This window comes from Lampris incognitus, chromosome 9, assembly GCF_029633865.1.
Source record: "Lampris incognitus isolate fLamInc1 chromosome 9, fLamInc1.hap2, whole genome shotgun sequence".
Lineage (NCBI taxonomy): Eukaryota > Metazoa > Chordata > Actinopteri > Lampriformes > Lampridae > Lampris > Lampris incognitus.
The window spans coordinates 54,095,423-54,122,778 of NC_079219.1; the positions used below are offsets into that span (position 1 = coordinate 54,095,423).

Consider the following 27,356-nt stretch of genomic DNA (forward strand, 5'->3'; position numbering starts at 1 on the left):
AGGTGGCATCCATGTAAATTGTTCTGCATTGTTGCAGCAGGGTCAGATTCTCATTTGTTGCAAACACCAGTATGCCCCAAGCATTGTCCGCATGTAGCAAAAGAAGGTCTTCGGCCCATGTTTGGGCCCGTGAGCCTGTGACCTCCACTTCATCCACAGTGGCTGGGATCTCTGGCATTGCCTCAGACCTGGCTCTCTGCATTGCTGTACGGATTGATTGAAACGCCGGTATTGGTGGTCTATCGCCTCCTCCTTGGACTGCCCGACGATGTCGCACAAGTTCTGCATTGTAAACTCCTCTCACTGGAACCGTTGGATCCTGCCTTACTTGAGCCACAACATCTTGTCGGAATTGAGCTCTGCTGACCATGGCTTCATCCCGGGGGTGGGTATGGTCCTCCTCATGGACCCCAATCACTCTGATAACTGGAGCGTCATCCTCTTCATTCAGCAGGTTTGTGTACACCTTTGCTCCGCAGTTCTGGCGCCAGCAACACCAATGAATCTTTTCGCCTCTTGTTTCATGTCGGTGGAAACGGAAGTTCTGAACAGCTAAAACTTTTCCTCCGCGGTTTCCAGGGATCAAATATTGTGGGGAAAAAAATTACTCATTCATTTACTATAAAGTGCGTCCAAAAAATCTTGTGGGAGGATAGGGCTTAAATTGAAGGGAAATGTAGGAACACAAGACCTAATTTTGATAAAATCTTAGAGATGTGGGAACAGAGGGCTGTGGGAACATAGGGCTGACCCCATCATTATGCGGATTGACAAGACCGCCATCGGTACTGGGCCCTCACAGGGTGCCGATGGAAACTATCAAATCCGCTGTGGCGACCCCTGAGAAACAGGGAACAAACCGGATGAAGAAGATGAAGAAGAAGAAGAAGAAGTGCATGAGATGAAATGACAGAGTGTTTCTGATTCTGATTTCTGATTCTGAAATGATGACTGTTAAAAGCGAAATATGATTAAAACGTTTCTAACGTATATTCAAACGGCAGCCGACTCTTGCAGTTACAGTTTTCCGGCTTCATATAAAAGTGTTCCGGTAAAACAAGAACAAAGGCTTTTGTTCAGTGCAAGAAAAGCGACATGTTTGAGCATTAGGGTGGCCCCTTATGACACGGATATGAGTGACTGGGAACAGGGAAGTCCAAATCCCTTCTTGGGGTTGGTGCAGTGATCTCTGCTCATTTGGGGTCGGCCCCCCTTCCCCTGGCAGCCCTCCCCCCCTACCCTGGCAGCCCCTCCCTCCCCTGGCAGCCCCCCCCCCAATCGTCTTGGATGCACAGAGCTCCAGTTCAAGTGAGTGCATAGAATTTGTTTTAATTAGGCTTCTTTGGGGTAGTAGGTTGAGGCCCAAATTCTCCAAAAGATTTCCAGGCTTTAGCAAAAGGTTACGACCCCGGGGTGGTGTTCAGGCACCAACGAGTCCCGATTACTGAAAAGCTGAACAGTTTTCTCGAGTGCCGCATTATATAAGAGCACAGCGTTTGCACATAAACGCACACTGGCACACCCCGACGCCTGCATGCGTTTGCTAGCCTGTCTTTCAGAGAGAGAGAGTTCTGTGTATTTATACACCAATGAAAAGTGAGAAAATACCATGCTAACTTTGCAATATATTTACAACCTAGTATATATAGTACATATACATCTACTGTATTACTGTGCAGTGGATTTGAATCTGGTAATGGAATATAAAGCAATCTCCTTAATGGGATTTTTACAAACACAGAATAACTGATTATTATTAGAGGTTTACAGAGACCCTTGAGGTTGTCCGAAGTCATCGGTTTATTTCAATGCCCTATTGTTTAGCATTAAGCCTCCTCTGGGTGGTTTATGGGGTGCAGACATTAACAAGCATGTCATTCGAATTGATTTACCCCCCCCCTACCCACCACCACCACCACCCGCCCCCTTTGAGCCATAATCATAGCATGGGCTGGTACGCTCGTCGAAACCGCTGTTCAAGAAATATTTTAAAGCAGCCTTGTTCTCGAGTCCTCAAGGGACAGCCGAACAGAAGTGTAGAAGCAGATAAAACACAACATATAGCACTAATATAACTAATATGAATAAACACAAAGAGAGGCTATTTGCGATATAGAAATTGATGACTTTGCTGTAGTCGTCAAGTTCATATTTTGCAATTTCACACATATAGGGATGGATCCTCTGACCGTAGCCTGGACCTTGCTGCTGTATGGAAGAAGCCCCACCATGACGTCGTCCAAAAACGCCCTCAAACCCCAACCCCACCTCTTTAGACTTTCCTACATCAATTTATCGATTCTATTTCCCCTCCTTCCATCTTTTTTATTTGTGATTTCAATGATTTCTTTTGCTTTCGTTAAATAATGAAGTTTTATTTTGTTTATTATTATTATTATGTGCAGGAGATTAGGGTGATGGAGGATAGAGATGGAAATGTGCTGACAAGCGAGGAGAGTGTGCTGAGAAGGTGGAAGGAGCACTTTGAGGGGCTGACAAGGAGAAAATAAGAGAGAGAGAGAAGGTTGGATGATGTGGGGATAGTGAATCAGGAAGTGCAGTGGATTAGCGAGGAGGAAGTGAGGCAGCTATGAAGAGGATGGTCCTGGCAGTTGGTCCTGATGACATACCTGTGGAGGCATGGAGGTGTTTAGGAGAGATGGCAGTGGAGTTTTTAACCAGATTGTTTAACACAACCTTGGAAAGTGAGAGGATGCCTGAGGAGTGGAGAAGAAGCATACTGGTACCGAATTTCAAGAATAAGGGTGATGTGCAGAACTGTAACAACTACAAAGGTATAAAGGTGATCAGCCACAGCATGAAGATATGGGAGAGAGTAATAGAAGCTAGGTTAAGAGGAGAGGTGATGATCAGAGAGCAGCAGTATGGTTTCATGCCACGAAAGTGCACCACAGATGTGATGTTTGCTTTGAGAATATTGATGGAGAAGTATAGGGGAGGCCAGAAGGAGTTACATGGTGTCTTTGTGGATTTAGGGAAAGCATACGACAGGGTGCCGAGAGACGAGGTGCGGTATTGGATGAGTGGCGGCACGGTGGCCCAGTGGTTAGCAGTGTCACCTCACAGCAAGAAGGTCCTGGGTTTGAACCCTAAGCCGTCCCAGGTCCTTTCCGTGTGGAGTTTGCATGTTCTCCCCCTGTCTGCGTGGATTTCCACAGGGTGCTCCAATTTTCTCTCACCATCAAAAAGACATGCATGTTAGGGTTAACATTCCTGCCTGTGCCCCTGAGCAAGGCAATGGAAAGAAGAACTGGAGTTGATCCCGTGTGCTGCAGCTACCCGCTGCTCCTATACAATAGGATGGTTAAATGCAGAGAACAAATTTCATTGTAACTGTATGATGACAAAATAAAGTGGCTTTCTAGGTCGGGAGTGGCAGAGAAGTACGTAGGAGTGGTGCAGGATATGTATGAGGGAAGTGTGACGGTGGTGAGGTGTGCGGTTGGAATGACAGATGGGTTCAAGGCGGAGGTGGGATTACATCAAGGATCGGCTCTGAGCCCTTTCTTGTTTGCAATGGTGGTAGACAGGTTAACGGACGAGATCAGGCAGGAGTCTCCGTGGACTATGATGTTTGTGGGTGACATTGTGATCTGTAATGAGAGTAGGGTGCAGGTTGAGGAGAGCCTGGAGAGGTGGAGGTATGCACTGGAGAGAATAGGAATGAAAGTCAGTAGGAGCAAGACAGAATACACGTGTGAACAAGAGGGAGGACAGCAAAATAGTGAGGAGGCAAGGAGAGGTGGTGAAGGTGGATGAGTTCATATACTTGGGGTCAACTGTTCAACGTAATGGGGAGTGTGGAAGAAAGGTGAAGAAGAGAGTGCAGGTAGGGTGGAGTGGGTGGAGAAGAGTGTCAGGAGTGATTTGCGACAGAAGGGTACCAGCAAGAGTTAAAGGGAAGGTTTACAGGATGGTTGTGAGACCAGATATATTGTATGGTTTGGAGACAGTGGCACTGATGAAAATACAGGAGGTGGAGCTGGAGGTGGCAGAGTTGAAGATGCTAAGACGCAGAATTTTTTTGTTGTTGTTCGGAGTGATGAAGAAGGACAGCATTAGGAACGAGTATATTAGAGGGACAGCTCAGGTTGGACAGTTTGGAGAACAAAGCAAGAGAGGCAAGATTGAGACGGTTTGGACATGTGTGGAGGAAAGATGCTGGGTATATTGGGAGAAGGATGCTGAATATGGAGCTGCCAGGGAAGAGGAGAAGAGGAAGATCAAAGAGGAGGTGTGTGGTGAGGGAGAACATGCAGGTGTCCTCCCTCCCTCACCTCCCTCACCTCCTCTGCAACTTCTTCTGTCACGCCAGAAGAAGTTGCAGAGGACAAGAGATGGAAACGGATGATCCGCTGTGGCGACCCCAAACGGGAGCAGCCGAAAGTAGTAAGGCAAGGCAGAGGTCATTCAAAGTGCTTTACAAGCAAAAGATAAGAAGAAGAAAAAAAGCACTATAAAAGCATGAAATAAGATTTGATAAAAGTGGACACAATTTTTACAAAAGTACAGACAAGTTTAAAACTGATTTAGTAAAATGAATAAAAGTGCTATAAAAACCGATAAATTAAAATTAACAACAATCTGAGTAGAACATATAGAAATAGAAAAATATACAGTAGTAGTAGTAGTAGTAGTTTATTATTATTATTATTATTATCGTCATAATACTTCCCCCTTGTGGTAGATGGCTGAAATGTCCACAAACAGGTTGGCCGATACCACCGTTTTAAACGAGAGGGGTGGATCGACGAGTGCTCTTAAAATTGATGAACGCCTCTCGGGAGATTTTGAGAGGTTTTCTTCCTTATCAAACAACAAAAAATTACGTGTTTCTCATTCGGGTTCCGATTCCTTCCAAATAGCCGCCATATATCTGCTCTCTACCCTCCGCTCGCCGTTGGAACAACCCGGGAGGAAGCCGGATATGACGCAATCCAACATGGCCGACGATGAAAACACAAACCGCGAACGCGACGAGGAGAAAAAGCTTTCGGGTGGCGAAGCCCAGGCACACATGGATAATAGCGTCCAAGCACCGGGCGTCCGAGGTACATCGGAAAGCACTCGGGGCGTCTGCGAGAAACGGGTCACCGCGGAATACTGCGAAAAGCTGCAGGCGTGGATGTGGCAGTACTACACGGGTTATGTCGGCTGGCAGAGCTGGCTGGCGTTGTCCGCTGTGTCCAGCGGGTGTTACTCACCGCAGCCGACCGACGGGAACCCAACGCCGCCGGTTGACTGGAGCAGTTTCGACGCCCAGAACTGGTTCAACAACCCGTTCGGTCTGCCGTTAACGCCTTATCCGCCGGCCATCCCCACCCCCGGCGGCCAGGTAAGGGAGGCGGCCGGGGGTGGCACCGCGCCCACGAATACACCTGCCAACGGGCAGCGGCAGCGGCCCCGAGAGAACGGAAACGCGCAGAGACCAGGTGACGTCAGCTTTGCGGCGGGCCGCTCGACAGCATGCGTAACGTAGATGAGACCGTCGCTGCTCCGCCGCCTTCTCATTTAGGGTTACGGAAGTTGTCGACGCGTCCAAACTGTTCCATGTATCCTGAGGTTTTTTTTTTTTTTTGCTTCCTTTCCCTCTCCTCCGCAGGTCAGGAGTTCAGTATTCCTTCGCCTCCCCAGAGACTCCTAGCTGAAATGGTGGATTTCTTTATATTGCTTTTCATCAAGGCAACCATCATCATCAGTATTATGCACCTGAGTGGGATGAAGTGAGTGTGTTTTACCTTAAAGAGCAAGTCTGCAGACCTGTCTGGAGAACAGGTTGTTAATTTGCAAGACTGTTGTCACTAACAGAGTGTGTTGTTAACGTATGTGACCTTTACTTCTCAGGGATATTTCCAAGTTTGCCTTGCATTTCATAGTGGAGGAAATAGATGAGGACACATCGATGGAGGAACTACAGAAAATGATGCTTGTGGCCCTCGTCTACCGGATGTTGGTGTGTTTTTATGAGGTGAGATCCGATGCACAAGCATGTTTTCAAGGTTTCGACACGTCATACACGCACACGCCGAGATATGGTGTGAACTTTGACCCTCATTTGCATCATGTCTCTAGCCTTGTGATCCAGACTGATCTTGTGAGTCGATCACATTGAAAAAAAAAAACAAAAATAAAGTCTGCACACTAGATAATGCTCCCATGAACATGTAATGGTATACCACCAAGTGACATGTCAAGCGTTTAAGCTCTTCTTCGGCTCACATTCAGATCACATGATCAGGTCTGGCCCTCTTTTCATTGAGAGTGATCTGATCGAGGCGGGCTCTTCTGAAAAGCAGACAGTTTTGCTGTCTGATCTGATACATAGTTGAGACGCAGCACAGCAAAGTCATAATCCACAATGGCGGTGAATGGTAGATTCACTTTTGTCAAGTTAGCCATATCTTAGAGTGAGTCGTACAACACAGGCACAGCTCCCGACATTTATGACTTTTCTCTGTTGCCATTGTTGCTTCCAGTTCTGCTGCATTGCATCTCAGCTACACAGCCACTTTGGACCGGTCTCCAAAGCTGTGGTTGGACTATCGGCTTTTTGGATAGACTTTTTGGACAATTCTTCTTGAAATTATTCTCAATGAATATGTCTACAAATGAAAAAAATAATCCAGTGAAGGTCCTTATTCTTTTCTTTCTTTCCTATTCCTTACTCCTAAGGCAATAGTCAGAGGGAAGGGAAATTTCACCGATGGTTTTGTTTATGTGCAATCGGAGTAATTTAGTCGATTGAAGCAAGATAATCCTCACTTTGCACTATACTGATGGAGAAATCGGTGTTGTCCTGCTCAGAGTCTTTCCCACAGAGCCTATACCTACCAGAATGCATTGTGCGTAAGCCTCAGTATCATCATCCATAAAATCCTCAGTGCTAGTGACGTGGGATGTCAGTTCCACCATGGGAGACGTTGCTTAGCCGAGAGAATGAGGATGTGGTTTTGACCGGCGTCTTTAGAGTAGACATCACGATATGTCACATGGAGGCCGGATAAAAAACGATAACGTTGAAAATTATTGAATTTTCCCTTTAAGCTCTTTGTATGAATTGTGTAAAACATTTTCCCTTTCATATTCCAGTATACAGAATAGTCCAAAATAATGATAATTTTAAATGCCCCTTTCATACCGTTAACATGCCGCAACATGCGAGTTAGCCTCATGTTTTTATTACTGCCACCAGGATGTCTGTTGCGGCCATATCAATATCAGTCAAAATGTTCAGCACTGGGACAGTTTCAGGCTTGCCCCAAAACTGCAGAGACTTCCTTTTTTATGCTCGTTATTGTATGTAAACCGTAACTATGCCAACACCGGATGAGTGTTGTCTGTTCATGTCAGATTGCGGTAAGTGTTGCAAAGTGTCATAATAATTCGGATTGAGAACACAAGTATGTTGAAGGTATTTACATGTCTAAACAGCCTTTACATAACCTGAATCTCATTGCAGTACTTTGCATTTTTAAAAAAAATGTATTTCTGATTTTTCCCTTTTTCTCCCAATTTAGTGGCCAGTCAATCCCTATTTTAGTTCAAACACCCACCCTCGTACTGTATGCGTTCGCCGACTGCATCTCTCCGGCCGGCAGTCTCGAAGGAGACGCCTCACCACTTTCGTGACAAGGCGATTCCAGGCCGAATCACCGCTTTTTCCGACACACATTCACGTGACGAACACAAGCCGACTCAGCCCCCCTCCCGAATACAGCATTGCCAATTATTGCTGCTTCATCGAGTCCGGCCATAGTCGGATCTGACGAGACCGGGGCGCAAACCCCGGTCCCCAGTGGGCAACGGCATCATCACAAAGCCGATGCTTAGACCACTTCACCACCGCGGACCCCAGTACTTTGCATTTTAATTAAAATATCTTTCTCCAACCAAGACCTTATTTGGGTAATTAAAAACAACTATGTACACAGTGATTCAGAGTACTATCTTAACTAAATATTGGAATATTGGCCATCCAATGTCCCTGATTTACTAACAACTCTTTGTTTTATTTCTTTCCTGTGTCTTCCTCTTTACAGATAGTGTGCATATGGGGTGCGGGTGGTGCCACCCCAGGGAAATTTCTCGTTGGTCTCAGGGTCGTGACATGTGACTCGTCAGTCCTGGTTCAACCCAACAGGGTGCTTGTGGTGCCGGCCACGGACGTCTCTCTCTCTGCGTGAGTACTGGATTTTAAAAGGCATCGTCTCTCAGTGTTTTAAGAGGGAATAATTGTGGTCTGTTGACCTCTAACAGAATAACATAGTACCACAGTACATACTGATAAACATAGTAGACAGAGAACAGTACCTCTAACAGAATAACATAGTACTACAGTACATACTGATAAACATAATAGACAGAGAACAGTACCTCTAACAGACTAACATAGTACCTTAGTACATACTGATAAACACAGCAGACATAGAACAGTACCTCTAACAGACTAACATAGTACTACAGTACATACTGATAAAGTAGACGGAGAACAGTACTGCTAACAGACTAATATAGTACTACAGTACATACTGATAAACACAGTAGACAGAGAACAGTACCTCTAACAGACTAGCATAGTACCAAGGTACATACTGATAAAGCAGACAGAGAACAGTACCTCTAACAGACTAACATAGTACCACTGTACATACTGATAAACATAGTAGACAGAGAACAGTACCTCTAACAGACTAACATAGTACCACTGCACATACTGAGAAACATAGTAAACAGAGAACAGTACCTCTAACAGACCACAGTACCATAGTACCAAAGTACTTAATGACACACGTGGAACAGAGACAATATCACCAAGCGGCAGGTCTGTATCTTTTTTTTCCCACAAAGGTATTAGACTTTGAAAATCCAAAACCGTCAAAATGGCGGCCTTGGGTCATTCTAGTGTTAACAGAGTACCTGAGGATAAATTTACACACGGTAGAATAAGCTGTAGCATACTGAGGTAGTTTCACCAAACACAGTGAGTAAGGGCCAGTGTCTGACCCGCATTTCACTTCTACCATGACTTGCCCACCTGTCTCGGCTGTCTGTAACATGGCCGCCGCTCGTGTCTCTCTTCAGGTCAACCATACGAGCCTTGAACAAGAACTTCTCCATCGCCTTTTTCTTCCCGGCGTTCATCACGCTGCTGTTCTTCCAGCACAACCGGACCGTTTACGACATGGTGGCCGGTACTATTGTTGTCAAGCGTGCTAGGGCCAGGTGACGGTTTGGAGAGTCCTAATGCACTCGCACAAGGTCGGGCCAGGTGGGCGCCGCCCTCCTCTTGGTTAAATTCAGGACGTGTCGCTCACGGCCTTACAAGGATTTCGGGTGCGGTCTTTTGTAGAGTCTCACAGCACAAGAAAACCCTCTCAGCCGGAACGTCGGCGGGATGGCGGAGGAGTGAAATACACCATCAGGCTCCTCTTCTGAAAGCTTGGACTTTTGTCTTCAAAAAACACACACACACACACACACGTTGTTGCTCTCACAGTGCTTTTGGATTTTATTCCTGTGCTGCGTTATGAAGTTTATACAGGAAGACTTTTTGGATTTGCTGGCTGTTTTTTTTTTTTCTTCTTCCACAAAATCAGCTAAAAAGAATTGGCTTTTTTCTCAAAAAATTTTTTTCTCCAGATTAAGGGTGAATTTTGTGGCACTCTTTTAAGTATTTTATTTTCATCCACACGTTCAGGAGAGGTAATGACATAACACTTTAGGTCTGGCCATATGTTCGAGGACATGATGGCGAGGTCGAGGACGTCTGCTGCTGTGGAAGAGTGATAGGCTGACTTGTATACCGGACACTGACTTGCATCCACCTTTATATCGTGACATAGCAGCTCCTCCGCCTGCTGCGGCATCACATGCGTGAACGAGGCGTAAATGTGGGGAGTTTTATATTCACTTCTCATTATTTAACGAGATAAAATGATAAAATGAAATACCGGAAAGTTCTTCTTTGAGGGATTTGCATGCAACTGAATTTAAGGTACTGTGTATGCGGCTGTACTTTCTGATGCTTCTGAATATTGCTGTAGCTCACCAGCCACTAGATGGCTTCTGTTGTCAACCCTGATGATGATGATGATGATGATGATGAGTCGTTGTACCAATTGATTTGCCGTACGTTATTATGGCTTTATTTCTCACACTTTACTCTGTCCAAGTAAAAACTACTTGCAGGAGCAGTGCAGTATTTTAAGATTAACGTGCGAGGAAGAGAAGGGCTCCCTATTTCGAGGGAGACAGAGATTATTTTTTAATTAACCACTGTTTGTTATTCCAGCTTAGTCATTATGGTGGGGGGGGGGGGATCTGATGAAGCAGAATCACAATACCGCTCATTGATTATTTATTGAGACACCTTTGGTACTTGTTTAGTATTTATGCCGTCATAATAGCTTGATGAATCAGTTTTATTTGAATGAAAAAGTGCTGTAATACAGCACGAGGCGTTCTGCTGGGCTGGAAAAGTTATTTTATTCCTCAGATGGCAGTACAGTGTTGCTGCACGAAACACATTACTTTAAAATGCCTAATTAAAAACTTGCGTGTTTCCACTTTGAGAGAGTCACTTTGAAACTCTGATTTGAAATGTTTTCTTTATCAATGTTTATGTCTTTGTTGGTGCAACGTCCCTTCGACGGGGGACTTTCTCCCCCTAAACCGTGATGTCACATGCAAAACCAGGGAGGAAAACGCCCGCGAAAGCACACGGGGTAATTATATCAGAATAATGATTTAGACTGAATGTTTGAGTTCTGCTTAAAGACTCTTTGAGGAAAATATATCACAGTGGTCATTCCCGTCAAATAAATCATGAGAAATTAAATTGCCTTTGCACATTTAATCCGTATTTGGTACTGATTCAGAGCGTCTTCTGACTGGCGGCCTGTCCAGGGTGTCTCCCCGCCTGCCGCCCAGTGACTGCTGGGATAGGCTCCAGCATCCCCGCCACCCTGAGAGCAGGATAAGCAGTTTGGATAATGGATGGATGGATGGATATCGGTAATAATATTGTTTATACACCTCACTCGAGGCGGCACGGTGGCCCAGCGGTCAGCAGTGTCGCCTCACAGCAAGAAGGTCCTGGGTTCGAACCCCGGGCCGTCCCAGGCCCCTTCTGTGTGGAGTTTGCATGTTGTTTCCTCCGGGTGCTCCGGTTTCCTCCCACCATCAAAAAGACATGCATGTTAGGGTTAATACTCCTGCCTGTGCCCCTGAGCAAGGCAATGGAAAGAAGAACTGGAGTTGGTCCCCAGGCGCTGCAGCTGCCCACTGCTCCCATACAGTAGGACGGGTTTAAATGCAGAGAACACACTTCATTGTAACTAACAATGACAAAATAAAGTGGCTCTCTGCCTTTCTTTTCTGTGTCTGTGAGAGTCTAGCTCCCCCCAGTGCATGCTTGACACTCCTGCAGCCACTGGACCGCGTTTAAAAATGGCAACATTAAATCACAGGCCGTTCATTACACACAAATAACCACGTGATATACGAGTAAAACAGATGTAGTTGGACCGTGATGAGCGGTGATTACTGAGGAAAACTGGGGCTTTTCTATTGAATGTGGTACCGTCTTCGCTGCGGTTATGCTGCTCCGCGGGACATTTAATATTCACCTTATAATCAAGTTTAACAGATAATTACTATTCAGCCCCGTGACACAAAGGATTCAAAGTACTTGTGTTTGGTACAGTGTGATTTGTGTATTTACCCCACACAGGGTTTGATGGAGATTATGTTCAGCGTCGCATTATAATGACAAGGAAACAAACTAGAGGTATAGAAAGGCCTCTGTTAATGCTTTAAATCACACCTGTTTTACTCACATATTGCTTGGTTTATTTCAGTGTGATAAACGATCTGTGATTCAAAGCGTCGGCTAAAATCAACTCCAGCCCATACGAAGGCTTTTTAAACGTATGTGTTGTTATGAGGAAGTTTCCAAAGGGGGAAAAGCCAAACTGAAGCCACCGCACCTGCAACTATGCAAACCGCGCAAGACAGATTTACACGCTAAACTGACCCAGACTAGGACGTCCTCGTCCCATCAAAGAAATAAAAAAGAAATCAAACCCGCTCAGTATTGCCGGAAGTATTATTGGTGACCTTCCCTTTGGTTATGGTTTAGCATCACACGTCTTACTGCCCCCTCATGAACACACAGACCTGCTGAAATAGGGAGCGGCTCATCTCGGCTTGTTACCAGCTAGAGTCACTCTGATGCAGGCGTTCAGTAAACGTATTACGGTATTTGGGAGGGACGGCTGAGGCCCCCCAGTTGTTGGCGTAATCGCTGTGATTGTGTTAGGCCCGCTAAGTGGCGGGCTCAGCTGACAGCCACAGATGGTATTCCCAGATAATGGAGCCCTCCCACACACACACACACCCATGCAACATGCCACTGCTGCAGGCCCTGGCATAATATAATGTATAGCAGTCACAGAGGCTTCACGAAGAAGCAGAGAGGTAGGGAGTAGTAAGTGAGACTTCACTACGCATCCGTGTATCTCCATTTGGGTTTGTGGGGTGTTTATATTGTGTGTGTATATCTATATGTTGTGTTTTTGTATCGCTGTGCTCCCGCCCCTCAGGAAGGTAGAAACGCACAGCTGGAGGGAGCGCGTGACGGTACCTGTTCACACCCGGCATTGACAAGCGCCTCCGCGTGCCTCTCCGGTGACCACTTGTGATCGCATCTCGCTTCCCTACTCTATATGCAAATTGACACGTGGGCGTGGCCCGGTCTCGGCACGGGACAGCAGCGCACCGGTCCGCGCGGGTGAACGAATGAGGGACGTTAATCCAGCCGGTGTTAGCCACCTCAACCATGTCCGCCTTCGCCTCGAATTCAACACCGAGAGGGACTCTTTCAGGATGAGTACTTTTACTTTGGATACTTGAGTACGTTTTTACCATCGTTACTTTTAGATGAGTGATATTTTGAATGCAGTGCTTTTACCCTCACGCTGCTGGATTGTTGCTTTTACTTCAGTGAAAGCTGGAATACTTTCCCCACCACTGTACTGAGGTAACACTACTGCACACTTCAGCAGAGACAGCATGCCGCTAACTGATTCCCCCGGAGTCGTCTCCTTCTCAGGGAGGAGCTCGCAGTCGTAACGCTGAAAGGTGTGTTTGAAACAAACGCTGAAAAGCAGCTTTTACTGGGTTATAGTCAATCAACCCGGTCTGGGGTCGTGAAGTCAAAAATGTAATTGTGAAATCAGGGGAGGCGAGCACCTGCGAGGGGCACGGCTTTGAGCTGACAGACATCTGTCCTACGGGTCAATATCCATCCGTCCATCCATCCACCCAAACTGCTTATCCTGCTCTCAGGGTCGCGGGGATGCTGCAGCCTATCCCAGCAGTCATTGGGCGGCAGGAGGGGAGACACCCTGGACAGGCCACCAGGCCGTCAGAGGGACAGGTCAATCTATAAATCATTAGATAAACATCACGATGTCCACAACCTGTAGTGGCGTCTTCCAACCATTTGCATGCCTCTGTGTTTTGTAGAAATGACTGCACATCAAATCACATCATATTCGGGCGGCCCAGTGGTTAGCACTGATGCCTCGCAGCGAGAAGGTCCCGGGTTCGAACCCCACGCCGTCCCGGGTCCTTTCTGTGTGGAGTTTGCATGTTCTCCCCGTGTCTGTGTGGGTTTCCTCCGGGTGCTCCGGTTTCCTCCCACCATCAAAAAGATATGCATGTCAGGGTTAATACTCCTGCCTGTGCCCCTGAGCAAGGCAATGGAAGGAAGAACTGGAGTTGGTCCCCGGGCGCTGCAGCTGCCCACTGCTCCCATACAATAGGATGGGTTAGTATATGCAGAGAATACACTCCTTGTAAGAATACACTGTCCAGCAAAGTGGCTTTTTATACTCCACACAGAAGAAAAAGAAAGAGAGTGAACAGGAAATGTACGTGGAGCGAAATATGAAAGAACTAGAGAACATCGACGGGAGTAACCCAGAGCACAAATCCAGATTCATATGGAGTCGGTTTCCTCCTCCCCGGCTCGCGCCCCTACGGCGGGCTCGCGCTTTTCCTCTGTGGCCGTGTGTCTGTTTCTGAGCAGGGCCGTGTGTGGCGGCGGAGAGCTGAGGCGACAGGGTCGATGACTTGGGATCAGCTCGGGGTCAAAAAAATACTGGAGGTCATTATTCATTCAAGACATTCGAAGCTGGCGCTTGCTGCAAAAGGGCGCAGGCTCCAGGTGTCTTGAACGCACAGTAAAAAAAAAAACTAAAAAAAACCCAAACGGGGGGTTGAAGTGGCGCGGGGTGTTTTTTGTGGTTCCCTGTATTCAGTGCCCCCCTGTTGGTATTCCTCTCAAGTGCACCCGGTAATTACAGGCCGGCTGGGTCCTGCCTGAGTGAAGACGGCTGTTGATAAAGCATAGGGCTGTTGACTGGGTGAGAAAGGACCCCTTGTGCCTTTACCAGAGATGCAAAGGCGGACTGGGGGGGGGGGGGGTTACATGCAGGGAAGCCTGTACACCCCACCCACCCCAACCCACCCCCTCACACACTCCCTCTCTCTCTCAAACATACTTCCAGCTTTCACTATACCTCAGTGAGACTATTAGAATTAACAACCGGCGTGTACACACACGGACTCTCGTCCTCCGCCTCTGTCTCCTAAGCACACACACACACACACACACACACACACACACACACACACACACACACACACACACACACACACACACACACACACACACACACACACACAGGGTGTTAACAGATCTTCACCCTGAACTGGCTGGCTGCAGCTGCAGATAAGACAAGATGTACTTTATTAATCCCTGTGGGGAGACTCATCCTCTGCATTTCACCCATCCCGACACACACACACACACACACACACACACACACACACACACACACACACACACACTGGAAGCAGTGGGCAGCCGCCGTGCAGCGCCTGGGGACCGACTCCAGTTTTCTCGCCACTGCCTTGGTCAGCGGCCCAGGCAGGGGTATTAACCCTAACATGCATGCCTTTTTGATGGTGGGGGGGAAACCCCACGCAGACACGGGGGAGAACATGCAAACTCCACGCAGAAAGGACCTGCCAGGTCCTGGGGTTCGAACCCCAGGACCTGCGAGGGCTTGGGGTTCGAACCCCAGGACCTTCTTGCTGTGAGGCAACAGCGCTGACCACTGGGCCGCCGTGCTGCCAAACTGCCCATACAGGCTTGTTTTTATTTATCAGCCAGTTCAGCTAGATGTGGATATCCTGTCAGCCCTGTACCCCTTTGATTTATTGTGGCAATAAATTATGCATAAAGACATGCGTCAGAAACACATGCATGTTAGGGTTACTACTCCTGTCTGCGCCGCTGAGCAAGGCAATGGAAAGGAGAACTGGAGTTGGTCCCCGGGCGCTGCAGCTGCCCCCTATACAGCGGCATGGGTTAAATGCAGAGGACGCATTCGTTGTAAGAATACAATGGCAAAATAAAGTGGCTTTCATAAATACACTTTCCAGTTATAGTACAGGGCCTGCGCCGGAGCACTTACGTCCTGCTATAAATTCTCTGTCACATATGCAGCGGAGGGGAGGACAAGTTCTTGAAATCTATATTCCTAAAGGGAGACAGATGGCGTGCTTTTTGCAGCAGGGGACCGAGGGAGGCTCCGTGGCTCCATTAATATTAGAGCCATTCTTTATGACCTTTCTGAGTATCTTGAATAGATTTCTGCCTCGGGCTGCACGGTGCTCCTGTTGGTCGATCGAAATGGATGCTTCCTCTCCCCCCCCATCACTCACTGGAATTCAGATCTACTCTTGCCGTCTTTCTTGGATAATGTTCTTCTTCTTTTTTTAGGGTAATTAAAGCCGAGGTAGGCAACTTTCTTTCAGTGTTTCTTGTGAAAATTTTCATAACCCTCTTAACAGCTGTGAGTTATCTGGATGGCCTGAGAGAAACTCAAGCGTCTTGTGTTTAACCTTGCGTCTCTGTTCAGGGTCTCAAGCTCTCATCTGAGCTCCCCTGATTGGTTGAGGCTTTACCGCTCCCAGTAGCCCCTCGACCAATCAGGGGAGCTCTCTGTGATGGGGCGGTCCTACTGCCTGTGAATCATTTGTGTGCACAGCCTCACTGATGGTTTTCTTGTCGTCGATATGGATCTCGTAGAGGAGGATAGACTAAATAGCATTCACCTCAGTAAATACTCCACCTATAAGTACAAAAGCACTTCAATACAATCACGTGGTAACTAAGAGATTCACTGGAAAAAAAAACTTTTACATGCATTGATTAAGTTCCAGTTCACGTTATTGTCATCCATCCACCCATGCATCGTCCAAACCGCTTACCCTGCTCTCAGGGTCACGGGGATGCTGGAGCCTATCCCAGCAGTCATTGGGCAGCAGGCGGGAGGACACCCAGGGCAGGCCGCCAGGCCCATGAACCTTCAAATGCAATGGAATGCATATGGCCTGGCTCTCTCAGCCCTTCAAACTATATATAAGGAAATAATAACAAAAATCATTTTTGACATTTTTTTATTTTGAGATACTTTATTGATCCCCGTGGGGACATAATGCTCTGCATTTAACCCATCCTAGCTAGGAGCAGTGGGCAGCTGCCATGCAGCACCTGGGGACCACCTCCAGTTCGTCTTGCCATGCCTTGGTCAGGGGCACAGACAGGAGTCTGGTGATGATAAGGGGCTATACAAATAAACGGGCCTTGCCTTGCCTATCATGCGTGTGTTTTTGATGGTGGGGGAAACCGGAGCACTCGGAGGAAACCCACACAGGCACGGGGAGAACGTGCAAACTCCAGACAGAGGACGAGCTGGGATGACCCGCAAGGCTGGACAACCCCGGTGTTCGACCCCAGGATCGTCTTGCTGAGGCGACAGCGGTAACCACTGTGCCACCACGCCGCCGGTAAAAGAATAAATAAGAAATAAATAAATAAGAAATTAAAAATTCCACAAAATAATACATCACTGAAGATGTGTAAGGAGCCTACTGTTGACTACTCTGACTAACTGGGAGTAAAACCTGTCTTTGAGGCAGCTGGTCGGAGCTCTGATGCTCTGTAAGTGTTGTCCTGAGGGAAGGAGGAGAATAGACCATGTGCTGGGTGGATGGTGTCCTTCAGGATACTTGGGGCCTTCCTTCTGCAGCGGGTGGTGTAAATGTCCTGACACTGTGGCAGGGCTGTTCCTACGATGTCTGAAGCCGTTTTTACTATCCTTCTCAGCTGTTTATGGTCCTGTTCAGTCAGGTTGCCAAACCACACTAGTGTGCTTCCAGTAAGGATGCTTTCTGTGGTAGTCTGATAGAAACTGACCAGGGTTTATGTGGAAATTCTGAAAATTTTAAGACATCCCATAAAGTATATAGTCTCTGTTGTGCCTTCTTAATGACACAGCTGGTGTTTAGAGACCAGGAGAGGGAGTCTGAGGTCTGAATGCCTACAAATCTGAAGTTCTTCACAATTTCAGCAGGGACGATGATGATGTAACTGGTGTCTGAACCGTTTTGGACTTCCTAAAATCAACAGTTATCTCTTGTTTTCTCAACATTTAGGGAGAGGTTATCTTGCCACCATATGGATAGGTCCCTCACCTCCTTCCTATAAGCATCTTCATTGTTGTCACTTACCAGAGTGGTGTCATCTGTGAATGTCACTGCTGTCATGGCGTTTGGCAACCCAGTCATGTGTGCACAGACTGTAGAGGAAGGGACCAAGACAACATCCCTGTGGTGCTCCTGTGTTGAGCACTATGGTGGATGATTAGCTGGTACCTGCTCTGAGGTCTGCCTGTCAGAAAGTCATATAACCACATACAGGTGGAACTACAAAGACCAAGGTCCCTGAGCTTTAACACCAGTTTAGACGGTACAATGGTATTAAATATTATTGGCATTATGTATTAAACAGATAACGATAAAAGATCCAATTACATACCAACGATGCTACAAATGGCATAGGACGTGTGCAACGCGTCTTCACTTCCTGACTAAAGTCACATGGGAGGCTAACTTCCGGTGTTTCTTAAAGGAGCCGCCACCTGTCGCGGAAAACAACCGAAATGACTTAGAAAAATACCAGTCACTAAACTACCGTAACAGAACACAGATACGGGGTTGTTTTTTTGGGGGGGGGGTACAGGCACAGTAAGGGTTTTCTTAAAGCACGCAGGAACCACACATCATCATCACATTTCATTATCAATGAAAATACGAGTTTTGTCAGTTACAACAGCCAAACTCAGGCTGACTTGGAGGGAGGGGTCAGGGGAGGGAAGGAGGAGGCAGAACGAAGGAGGGGGAGTGGATTTTTTTGGGTGGGGGTGTCAAAATTAATGACTTCTCCAAAGTTGCCTACCCCAGCTTAAACAGACCTGAAACATGTATGTGGGCTGTAAGAGTGAGGGGAAGGGGGGATGTGAGGCAAGATGCCAGTCCTGAATGGCGTTGTCCGTGAGCTGCTTGTCCACGTTTGACTTGGACAAAGCTGGCTGGTGCTCGTTTGCATCTGGACCTCGGTCCCCCTTCACGGTTGCCTGGAACCGAGCAGGTTGAACGAATATGCCCGGCAGCGGCTTTCTTATTTACAAATCCAATCACCACAGAGCTCCCAAGGCCTCTTCAGACAGATCTCTTTGTCTACTCCAGGCTGCCTGATCCCCTTCCCTTTGACATCTTCTGTTTATATATAACAAGTGAAAATCAAAAAAATGCCTCCCACATGAAGCTGCAAAGAGAAAGAAAACAGAGAGAGAGACAGAGACAGAGAGAGAGACAGAGATGAAAGAGATGAGGAGAAGGCTGCCTCCAAACATAATGGCAATACACAATAGACCCAATTAACAAAAGCAGAATAAACAATGTACATTTTTCTTGCAAACCAATACTGTGGGTTGTTATTGGTGATGCAAGTAGTTACATTTCCACAAAAATAAAAAAATCCCTTCATGCACTCTGTTTATCTCAGTGCTGTGATATTGTGTGGAGATAGACTAGGCAGAGAATAAGGGAGGCTATCATCAAACACTGCGTATGACAAAATTAACCAGGTGTTTCACAGAATCGATGCTGTAGGTGGGTACGTTTAATCTGAGCAGTTTTATCTCTCTGTATTTTCTCTCTATATGACGGAGCCAATTATGTTTCTTTTTTTCTACCTTTTCTTAGATAATAACAACCTGGCCACTGAGGATGCTCAAGCCAGTGCATTCTTAGTGCCGGCCCCAGTGGCGAGGGTTACATCAGGTAGGGCGTCCGGCGTAAGACCTTTGCCAAATCAAATATGCAGATCATAAATCACATTTCCATACCGGATTGCTCAAGGCCCGGGTTACCAACGACTGCCACTGGTACTGTTGGCCAGCAGGGTGCCGGTGGAAACTATGCTACTGTTAGCCAAAGGAGAGGGGGAGGGCATATCCAGAGGCAGCGGGAGAGGAGGAAGGGTAGGAATGTGGAGGTGAGAGTCAGAACTTTGAATGTTGGCACTATGACTGGTAAAGGGAGCGAGCTGGCTGATACGATGGAGAGAAGGAAGGTAGGTATACTGTGTGTGCAGGACACCAGGTGGATGAGGGGAGAAACGGGGTCGGGGTAATCCTGAAGGAAGGGTATGTCAAGAGTGTGTTGGAGGTGAAGAGAGTGTCGGACAGAGTGATGAGTACGCAGCTGGAAATCGAAGATGTGATGATGAATGCTATCGGCACATATGCCCCGCAAGCTGGGTGTGAGATGGAAGAGAAAGAAGAATTCTGGAGTGAGTTGGATGAAGTGGTGGAGAGGGTACCCGAGGAGGAGAGAGCCGTGATTGGAGCAGACTTCAATGGGCGTGTTGGTGAAGGGAACAGAGGTGATGAGGGGGTAGGGTGTCAAGGGGAGGAATGTGGAAGGACAGATAGTGGTGGATTTTGCAAAAAAAAGGGGTGGAAACGCATGTGGTGAGTCAGATGGCTGGGCAACCACTGCAGAAATAGTGAGGGAGACAGCTAGGAAGGTACTTGGTGTGTCACCTGGGCAGAGGAAGGGAGACTTGGTGGCGGAATGAGGAAGTACAGGGAAGTGTACAGAGGAAGCGGTTGGTGAAGAAGAGGTGGGATAGTCAGAGAGATGAAGAAAGTAGACAGGAGTACAAGGAGATGGCAGCGTAAAGAAGATGATAGTGGAGGGAGACAGGAAATGGGGAGCGAGAGCCGAGTGGGGGTAAGACATGCAACAAAGGTTGCCGGTTGGATTCGAACCAGCAACGGTAGCGACCATGTGGTATGCGCTCTAACCATTCAGCTACGGAGGCTCCCCCGATTATGTGTTCCGGTTCGGTTCCGTTTGTCTGGCGTCTGTGATGTGCGGGACCTCACGGTGCCCTCTGCTGCTTAAATCTACCCTTGAAACCGCAGCAGAGATTTTGTGGTCAAGGGGCGTGGGGAGGCTCGCGTCATTGAGGTCAGAGGTCATTTACGGGACCGCTGCCCTGAACACGTGGAGGTGCAATTCGGGGGGATAGTATTGACACGGCCTGTTGAGGGAGCAGCGGTCGCTTGTGTTCACACCTTGTTTAGAGTGGATATGAGCTAGATTCTGCTGGTTCTTGGGTCCGTCTGGACCGAGCAGCTCCTTCTCCTCTGAACAGGCTCGCACACCGGCTGAATCTTAACAGACAACAACAAGCCACGGTTTGTTACGCGGATTAGTGTTACATGTGGATTTCTTCACGTTACTTCGCCTCTTTATCTTGCATTTGGTCCAGGAACAGAAAGAACCAGAACTCGTCCAGTGGCTGCAGGTCTCCTCTGCGACTCGCTCCCAGCCCTTCTTCCAGTTGCCTCAAGTACCCCCCCAGAGACGACATGCGGAAGCAACCGATTACTCCCGAATATAGCCTCCAACACATACACACCACACATGCCGCGAACCACACCTCATATAACACGTTATAACATGCGTTATAACACGTTATAACAGACGTTATAACATGCTACACGCCAGGCAGAGCTGCAGGGAAGCTAGCCAGACCGTCTCTGTTGGGAGAATGTCTGCCTCTCTGTTAATTCCGGGGTCGTGTTTCTGACTGATCCCGAGCGACATGACGCTCTCTGTCAAGCTGCTGGGAGCAAGACTTGTGGTTTGAGGACAAGGTGGAGGAGACTCGGCCAGAGAGGGCGCTGTTGCCCTCGCTGACGTCAGTGAAAACGGCAACATGACAACTGTAAAGTGCTGCAGCCAGCATGTAGACTCACATTTTACTCACATTTAGTATGTATATATGTATGTGTGTGTGTGTGTGTGTGTGTATATATATATATACATACACACATACATATATACATACTACATATATATATGTAAAAAACGTAAAACATCTAAATAATATAAAATGTAGAAGTTAAGTAAACATACAATTTTATATATAAATCGCAGTGTATATGTACGTGTATGTGTGGGAGAGCGGCTGGCTGTCAGTGGGGCGCTGGGGCCTCTTGATTAGTCCAGGGGGACAGGGAACCTATTGATTAGTTGATTAGTCCAACTGCAACAGGGAAGAAACTGTTCTTGTGGTGTGAGGGTTTGGTCCTGATGGACCTCAGCCTCTGGTGGGAGGCAGCTGATCACCCTCTCTGCCAAACAATGATGCGCTGCAGCCTGTCCTGGTCCCTGGCGGTGGCAGCAGTGTACCAGATGGTGATGGAGGAGATTAGGATGGAGTCAATGACGGAGATGTAGAAATTCACCATCGTTGTCTGTGGCAGGTTGAATTTTTTCAGCTGCTGCAGGAAGTACATCCTCTGCTGCGCTTTATCGATGAGGAAGCTGATCTTTAACTCCCACTTGAGTTCCTGAGTGATGGTGGTGCTCAGTAAAAGGAATGACTCCATAGTGGTAACTAGCTCCCACATGAGGTCCTGATGGTTCCCCTTTAAAGGAATGACTCCACAATGCTAACTGGGGAGTCACACAGGATGGGGGGGCTGGGGCTTTAGCTCCAGGTTGCTCTGGCACCAGGAAACCAGGTGATCCGACGCCCATCTCCCATCTGTAAGCAGACTCGTCACCCTCACAGATGAGTCCAATGATGGTGGTGTTGTCCGCAAACTTCAGGAGCTTGACAGATTAGTGACTGGAGGTGCCGCCATTGGTGTAGAGCGAGAAGAGCAGAGGGACAGGATGCAGCCTTGAGAGGCACCAGTGCTGATGGACTGAGAGTCTGAGACATGCTTCCCCATCTCCATGTGCTGACTCCTGTTGGTCAGGAGGTCAGTGATCCACCTGCAGGTATAGTGGAGCACATGGAGCTGGGAGAGTTTGTCCTGGAGGACAGCAGGGCTGACTGTGATGAAGCTGGAGCTGAAGTGTCCTGAGTTGAATCCAGAGCTGAAGTCCACAAACAGGATTCTGACATAGGTACCAAGAGAGTCCAAGTGAAAGATGACAGAGTCGAGAGTCATTTGTGGACCTGCTGGCTCTGTATGTGAACTGTAGCAGATCCGGGAGGAGGGTGGGATGGATTTGAGGTGGGACAGCACAAGGTGTTCAAACGTCTTCATCACTACAGAGGTCAGAGTGACGGGTCTGTCGTCATTTAGGCCTATGATCCTTTGCTTCTTGAAGACAGGGATAACAGTGGAGATTTTAAGGCAGGCTGGCACCCTGCAGTCCTCCAGGGAGGTGTTGAAATTGTCTGTAAACACTGAAAATGCTTTATTAATGTCACTTGATACAAGGACATCCTCACAAAAAGTGTATTTGTGCTGGTTAATGAACTGTCAAAGTTATTGACAGGGCAGAATATTTTCATGATTTGGGCAAAACAAACCTTTACAAATCAGAATAGATAAAATAAACAGGAGCAGTTTTTTACAGTGTACATAAACTCCTGGGGTTGCAAGCTCTGCTTATAACAGCATATTTCATATTAGGGTTATGCAGATCCATCAGATGAAAAACTCTGTGACCCTATCTCTGTTTTGTTACACAGCTATGTTGAATACTCGTTTCTGATTGGTCAATCAAAGCATTCTGTGGTCTTTGGTATTTCTGAATAGCAGACTGTTGTCAAGCTGTGGCCTCATCACCATTCCTGTTCCCTTCCAAATTAATGCTCTTCATGAAGCTTTTGTAGGCTAATGTTAGCAAGCTAAATATACAGAAAGAAGTCCGAACCCCTCTCCGATAGGCATCGGTGAGGTTTTCACCTCTGTGTCAGTCTTTTCTTTATTATAGTGCATTATCCCTTACATAGGGGCTACAATGACCTTGACATAAATGGCAAAACGTTCTCTATTCCTGCTCTTAAGATTGCCAGGGGCAAAGTTTTTCTTGATTTTCAGAGATCGGGCCAACAGATTCCAGTTCAGTCTTTTCACCTGAAGCCATATAAACCCAGCGCTATCTTCAAGGTCACGTTGAGCTCTCAGCAGCTCACATTTGCTCCACTGCGTTAAGGGTTACAATTCAGCGATAATTACGGTCTGTCAAGTGCTCACAGATTCTAACCATGCGCTCAGTGTGCCTGGTTACCACACTGGCAAGACCGAGACACTTGTTTTAGCCTGTCTCTCCCTGCCTACTGACATTTCGAAAAAGGACAATAGAAGGGGTGGAGATGTAGAGGACAGTGACGGTGGTGTGCGTGTATAAAGGATATAAAGGGGTGTGGAAGTAGAGGGCAGTGATGGAGGCATGGCCGGATTAACCCACCGGGGGGCCCCGGGGCACGCACGCCTATTGCCCCCCACCCCTCGCCCCGTCAGATAGGCTACACAAACAATTCTAAACACCGTTAGATGTAAAACTAATGCAAATACCCAACATGGTAGTCGACGCTATGCCACTCTGCATGGGATTCGGATGGCAGCTACAAAGCACAACACAATTTTGAATCACAAAACAAACAGATGATCACAGCATCGCAAACATATTGCGAAGCCTTCTTCCCACTTACAACGTCCCTTGTAGGGTATGATTGGGGATCCCTACTTTACGCAAACACAATACCCCTGATCTTTGGGGCCCCTCGTGGTCCGGGGCCCCGGGGCACTCGCCCGGCATACCCGGTCCATAATCCAGCCTTGGATGGAGGTGTGGGTTAGAATGAAGGTGGTAGTGTTGTAGTAAAACATCCCAGCTTCTAAGAAGTCTAGCTAGAGAGTTCAGTTTCTACTGCCGGCGTGTCCCCTTTCCTTCGGCTCATGTTCTGTTGGAGGACTGAGCATTCACATCCAGTGCAACGCCACATTTGCCGTCGTTCTGTTCAGGTGAACAAACCGAGAATAGCGTGAGAAGCGCTATACAGCCTGGTACATTTGGGAAGTTTGCCTGACCAGTAGCTAGCTAATGTTAGCAAGCTAACGTTTGCACACTAACATCTTTCCCAATAAATGTATGCCAGAGAATAATGCTGGGTGTCGATCTATTCTTGAAGTTGCCAGCAGCCATACCAACATGCACCCAGTTTCTGCTGAATGACAGAAGCTATGGAGGTGTGGGTTTGGTTAGTACTTGGATGGGAGACTTCCTGGGAAAACTGAGTTGTTGCTGGAAGTGGTGTTGGTGGACCAGTAGGGGGGCAGTCTTCCCTCTGGTCCCTAAATAACAACAACAACAAATCACTGTTGGTTTACACTTAGACCAGTGTTTCTCAACCCAGTCCTCAAGGACCCCCTATCCTGCAGATTTTCATTGTAACCCTGCATAGGTAGCCCTGCTTGTACTTACTCGACCAATCATCTCGCAGCACTTAATTATGCAAGGTGTGCAACATCTGACAAAATTCATTGCTGATCGGTTGAATAACTACAAACAGGTACCTATTCAGGGTTGCAAAGAAAATATGCAGGATAGGGGGTCCTTGAGGACAGGGTTGAGAAACACTGACTTAGACAGCTGTTGTCCTTCTCCAGTCTTCGATTGGCTGGTCCACTGTTTGGGCGTCTTCCTGGCTTTGACAAGCACCCAGTTAGGCTAACCACACTTAACCAGGGCCTGTTTAATGTGGGATTTCTCCCCTACCCCGGCCGCTGTGTCGGTGGGGACGTTGTCAGCTCGGTGGTACAGCGGCCTGATGACTCCTAGTTTGTGCTCCAGTGGACGATGTGAGTCAAACCCTAAGTACTGATCAGTATGTGCGGGTTTACTGTAAACACCAACAATCAAATGTCCCCCATCACCAATTGCAACTTCACAGTCTAAGAAGGCTAACCTGTCATTTTTCACATCCTCCCCGGTGAACTTGATGTGGTTGTCCACAGAGTTAATGTGGCTGGTGAAATTTGGTACGTCCTGAGATTTAATTTGAACCCAGGTGTCGTCCACAAATCTGAACCAGCGGCTAGGCGGTGTCCCTGGATAGGACGTCAGAGCCCTCTTTTCCACGTCCTCCAGATACAAGTTGGCCACTACAGGTGAGACCTCTGCCTATAGTGCTGCCCCCTGTATGTGAGGTACGTGGACTGAGGACTCAGCTTCAGGAGCAGACACACTTGGTCGGTGTTAAGGGTGGTGCTATTGCTAAGGGTGGGGTTGCAAACTATTGCAAACGTTCCCAAATCCTCTGTGAATGGTGCACATGGCCACTGAAGCGCTAGTTAATGGTCACGCCCATATTTGCATATGAAATTGGTCGTTGGTTTCGGTCGTTATGGCACTGTATTGTTTATAAGGGTGGGGGCACCCGCAGTCCGTTGAGTCTGAAGAGGCCACTTAGGTGATGATGAAACGTATCTGTCAATAAACGTTGTGTCCAGATGAACCGATTCAACCTCCTGTGACGTTCTAACCTGCATTACTGAGCATGCGTAAAGACACTGGGCGGTACATTGACCTACCATTGATTTACGCTGCGCCGAACGTTTGGCGTCTAATTGGTTGGGAACGCACAGTAACGCTGGACCCCACGTGTTTACGTCACATGGGTTCCGGCATCTCTGACGCCACCATCGGAAATTTGAACGGGAACCATGCTTCCCCCGGAAGTGAGAAAAAGCATCGACGTTCTTCCCCTTGAAGCGGCTGTGCGATGTGTCCCATATTTGTTCAGTTTGACTCAAGGGCAGTTATTTATACCCCCTTATGCCCCTACCCACACGCTTCCACATATAACAAAAATGTAAAAAGAAAAACATGGTTGACTAGTCAAGTCAACTTTATTTGTGTAGCCCGCTATCACAAACACAGAGTTGCCTCATGGGGGCTTTACAGCAACACAACATCCTGTCCTTAGACCCTCGCATCGGATAAGGAACAACCCCCCACCCCCACCCCAACAAAAACCTTTAACAGGGAGGAAAAATGGGAAGAAACCTCAGGGAGAGCCACAGAGGAGCGCCCCCCCCCCCCCAGCACAACAGACGGGCGACGGATGTTGTGTGTACACAATAAAACACAATACACAACACAACACCGAGAGAGGATGACAGAATTATGACATTATGAGATATATGGAGAACGTGATGAGGGGGATGCCGAGCGGAACAGCGCAGGACCCGAGCCACGCGACCGCCGTCGCCGTCTAGACCTGACGGACTACACGCGCGCACACGGGAGCCCTCACATCACACCGTTCACACGCGCGCGGGAGAGGAGGAGGGAGAAGACGTCATTCAGAGAGAGCGAAAAGACCGGTGCCCCCATTAACTTAACTGCCCATGAACCCCGGCTATTACCCCGCCAGCGCATCGGCCGGAGAGACGGAGGCGCTCACGACGCCCGCCTGGTGTTATCCGCTGGCCTTTGCTCTCCCTATTAATCCCCTGCCTCTCAATAGGCTCTTTCAGCGCGCCGCGCCACACCGCCGATGAGCCCCCCCACCCCATCCCCTCCCCACCCCCCAATCCTTCGGACCGGGGGCTCGAAGCTGAGGAGCAGCCTTGTTGCCATGGCAGCGAGCGCCTTCGCATTCTCCCCACATCGCGCGCGGCGTGCACGTCGCTCTCTCCCAACGAGAGCGCGCAACGAGCAGCGAGAGAGGGCGGTCGGTCCACCTCGCCGTCTCGTCTTTACTCTGTATGTCTTACCCCCCCCCCCCGCCACCCGGCACCGGACGTCCTCCTAACCCCGGCACACCGGCGGTCCTCCCCTACTCTCGTTACAGCGACGTCGTCCCGGGAAGACCAGACCAGATGCGCGAAATCAAACCACGTGGTGTGTGAGTCGAGTCCTGCCATACGCGACAGTCACTTTACTTTCCCTCAACTTTTTGTTGTTGTTTTGTTGTTGTTGTTGTTGTTGTTCTGCAGCGGGGCTTGAGGTCCGGTCACGTATCAAGAACACACGCGACCGACTGAATAAACGGACCGCACGAGCCAGCAGGCAGGACGTCCGCAGCCGTG

The 27,356-nt window shown here is 48.0% G+C and overlaps 1 protein-coding gene across 2 annotated transcripts; it reads left to right on the forward strand.

The window, feature by feature from the left end:
- The first annotated feature begins 4,974 nt into the window (after positions 1-4,974).
- On the forward strand, positions 4,975-16,700 carry LOC130118252 (protein FAM8A1-like). 2 transcript variants are annotated; one of them, XM_056286656.1, is made up of 5 exons: positions 4,975-5,453; positions 5,624-5,744; positions 5,866-5,989; positions 8,061-8,200; positions 16,618-16,700. In XM_056286656.1, exons 1-5 carry the CDS (start codon positions 5,039-5,041, stop codon positions 16,619-16,621), a joined length of 804 nt encoding a protein of 267 aa, XP_056142631.1. In that variant the 5' UTR covers positions 4,975-5,038; the 3' UTR covers positions 16,622-16,700. The 2 variants fall into 2 exon arrangements, with proteins under 2 accessions (XP_056142631.1, XP_056142629.1); XM_056286654.1 differs by lacking the exon at positions 16,618-16,700 and adding an exon at positions 9,103-10,971.
- The last annotated feature ends 10,656 nt before the right edge of the window (positions 16,701-27,356 follow it).

Coding starts and splice junctions, on each gene's coding strand:
- LOC130118252 (XM_056286654.1), top strand. CDS start 5,039: ATGGATAATAGCGTCCAAGCACCGGGCGTCCGAGGTACATCGGAAAGC. Junction 5,745..5,865: donor ATGCACCTGAGTGGGATGAA/GTGAGTGTGTTT, acceptor TTTACTTCTCAG/GGATATTTCCAAGTTTGCCT. Junction 8,201..9,102: donor ACGGACGTCTCTCTCTCTGC/GTGAGTACTGGA, acceptor GTCTCTCTTCAG/GTCAACCATACGAGCCTTGA.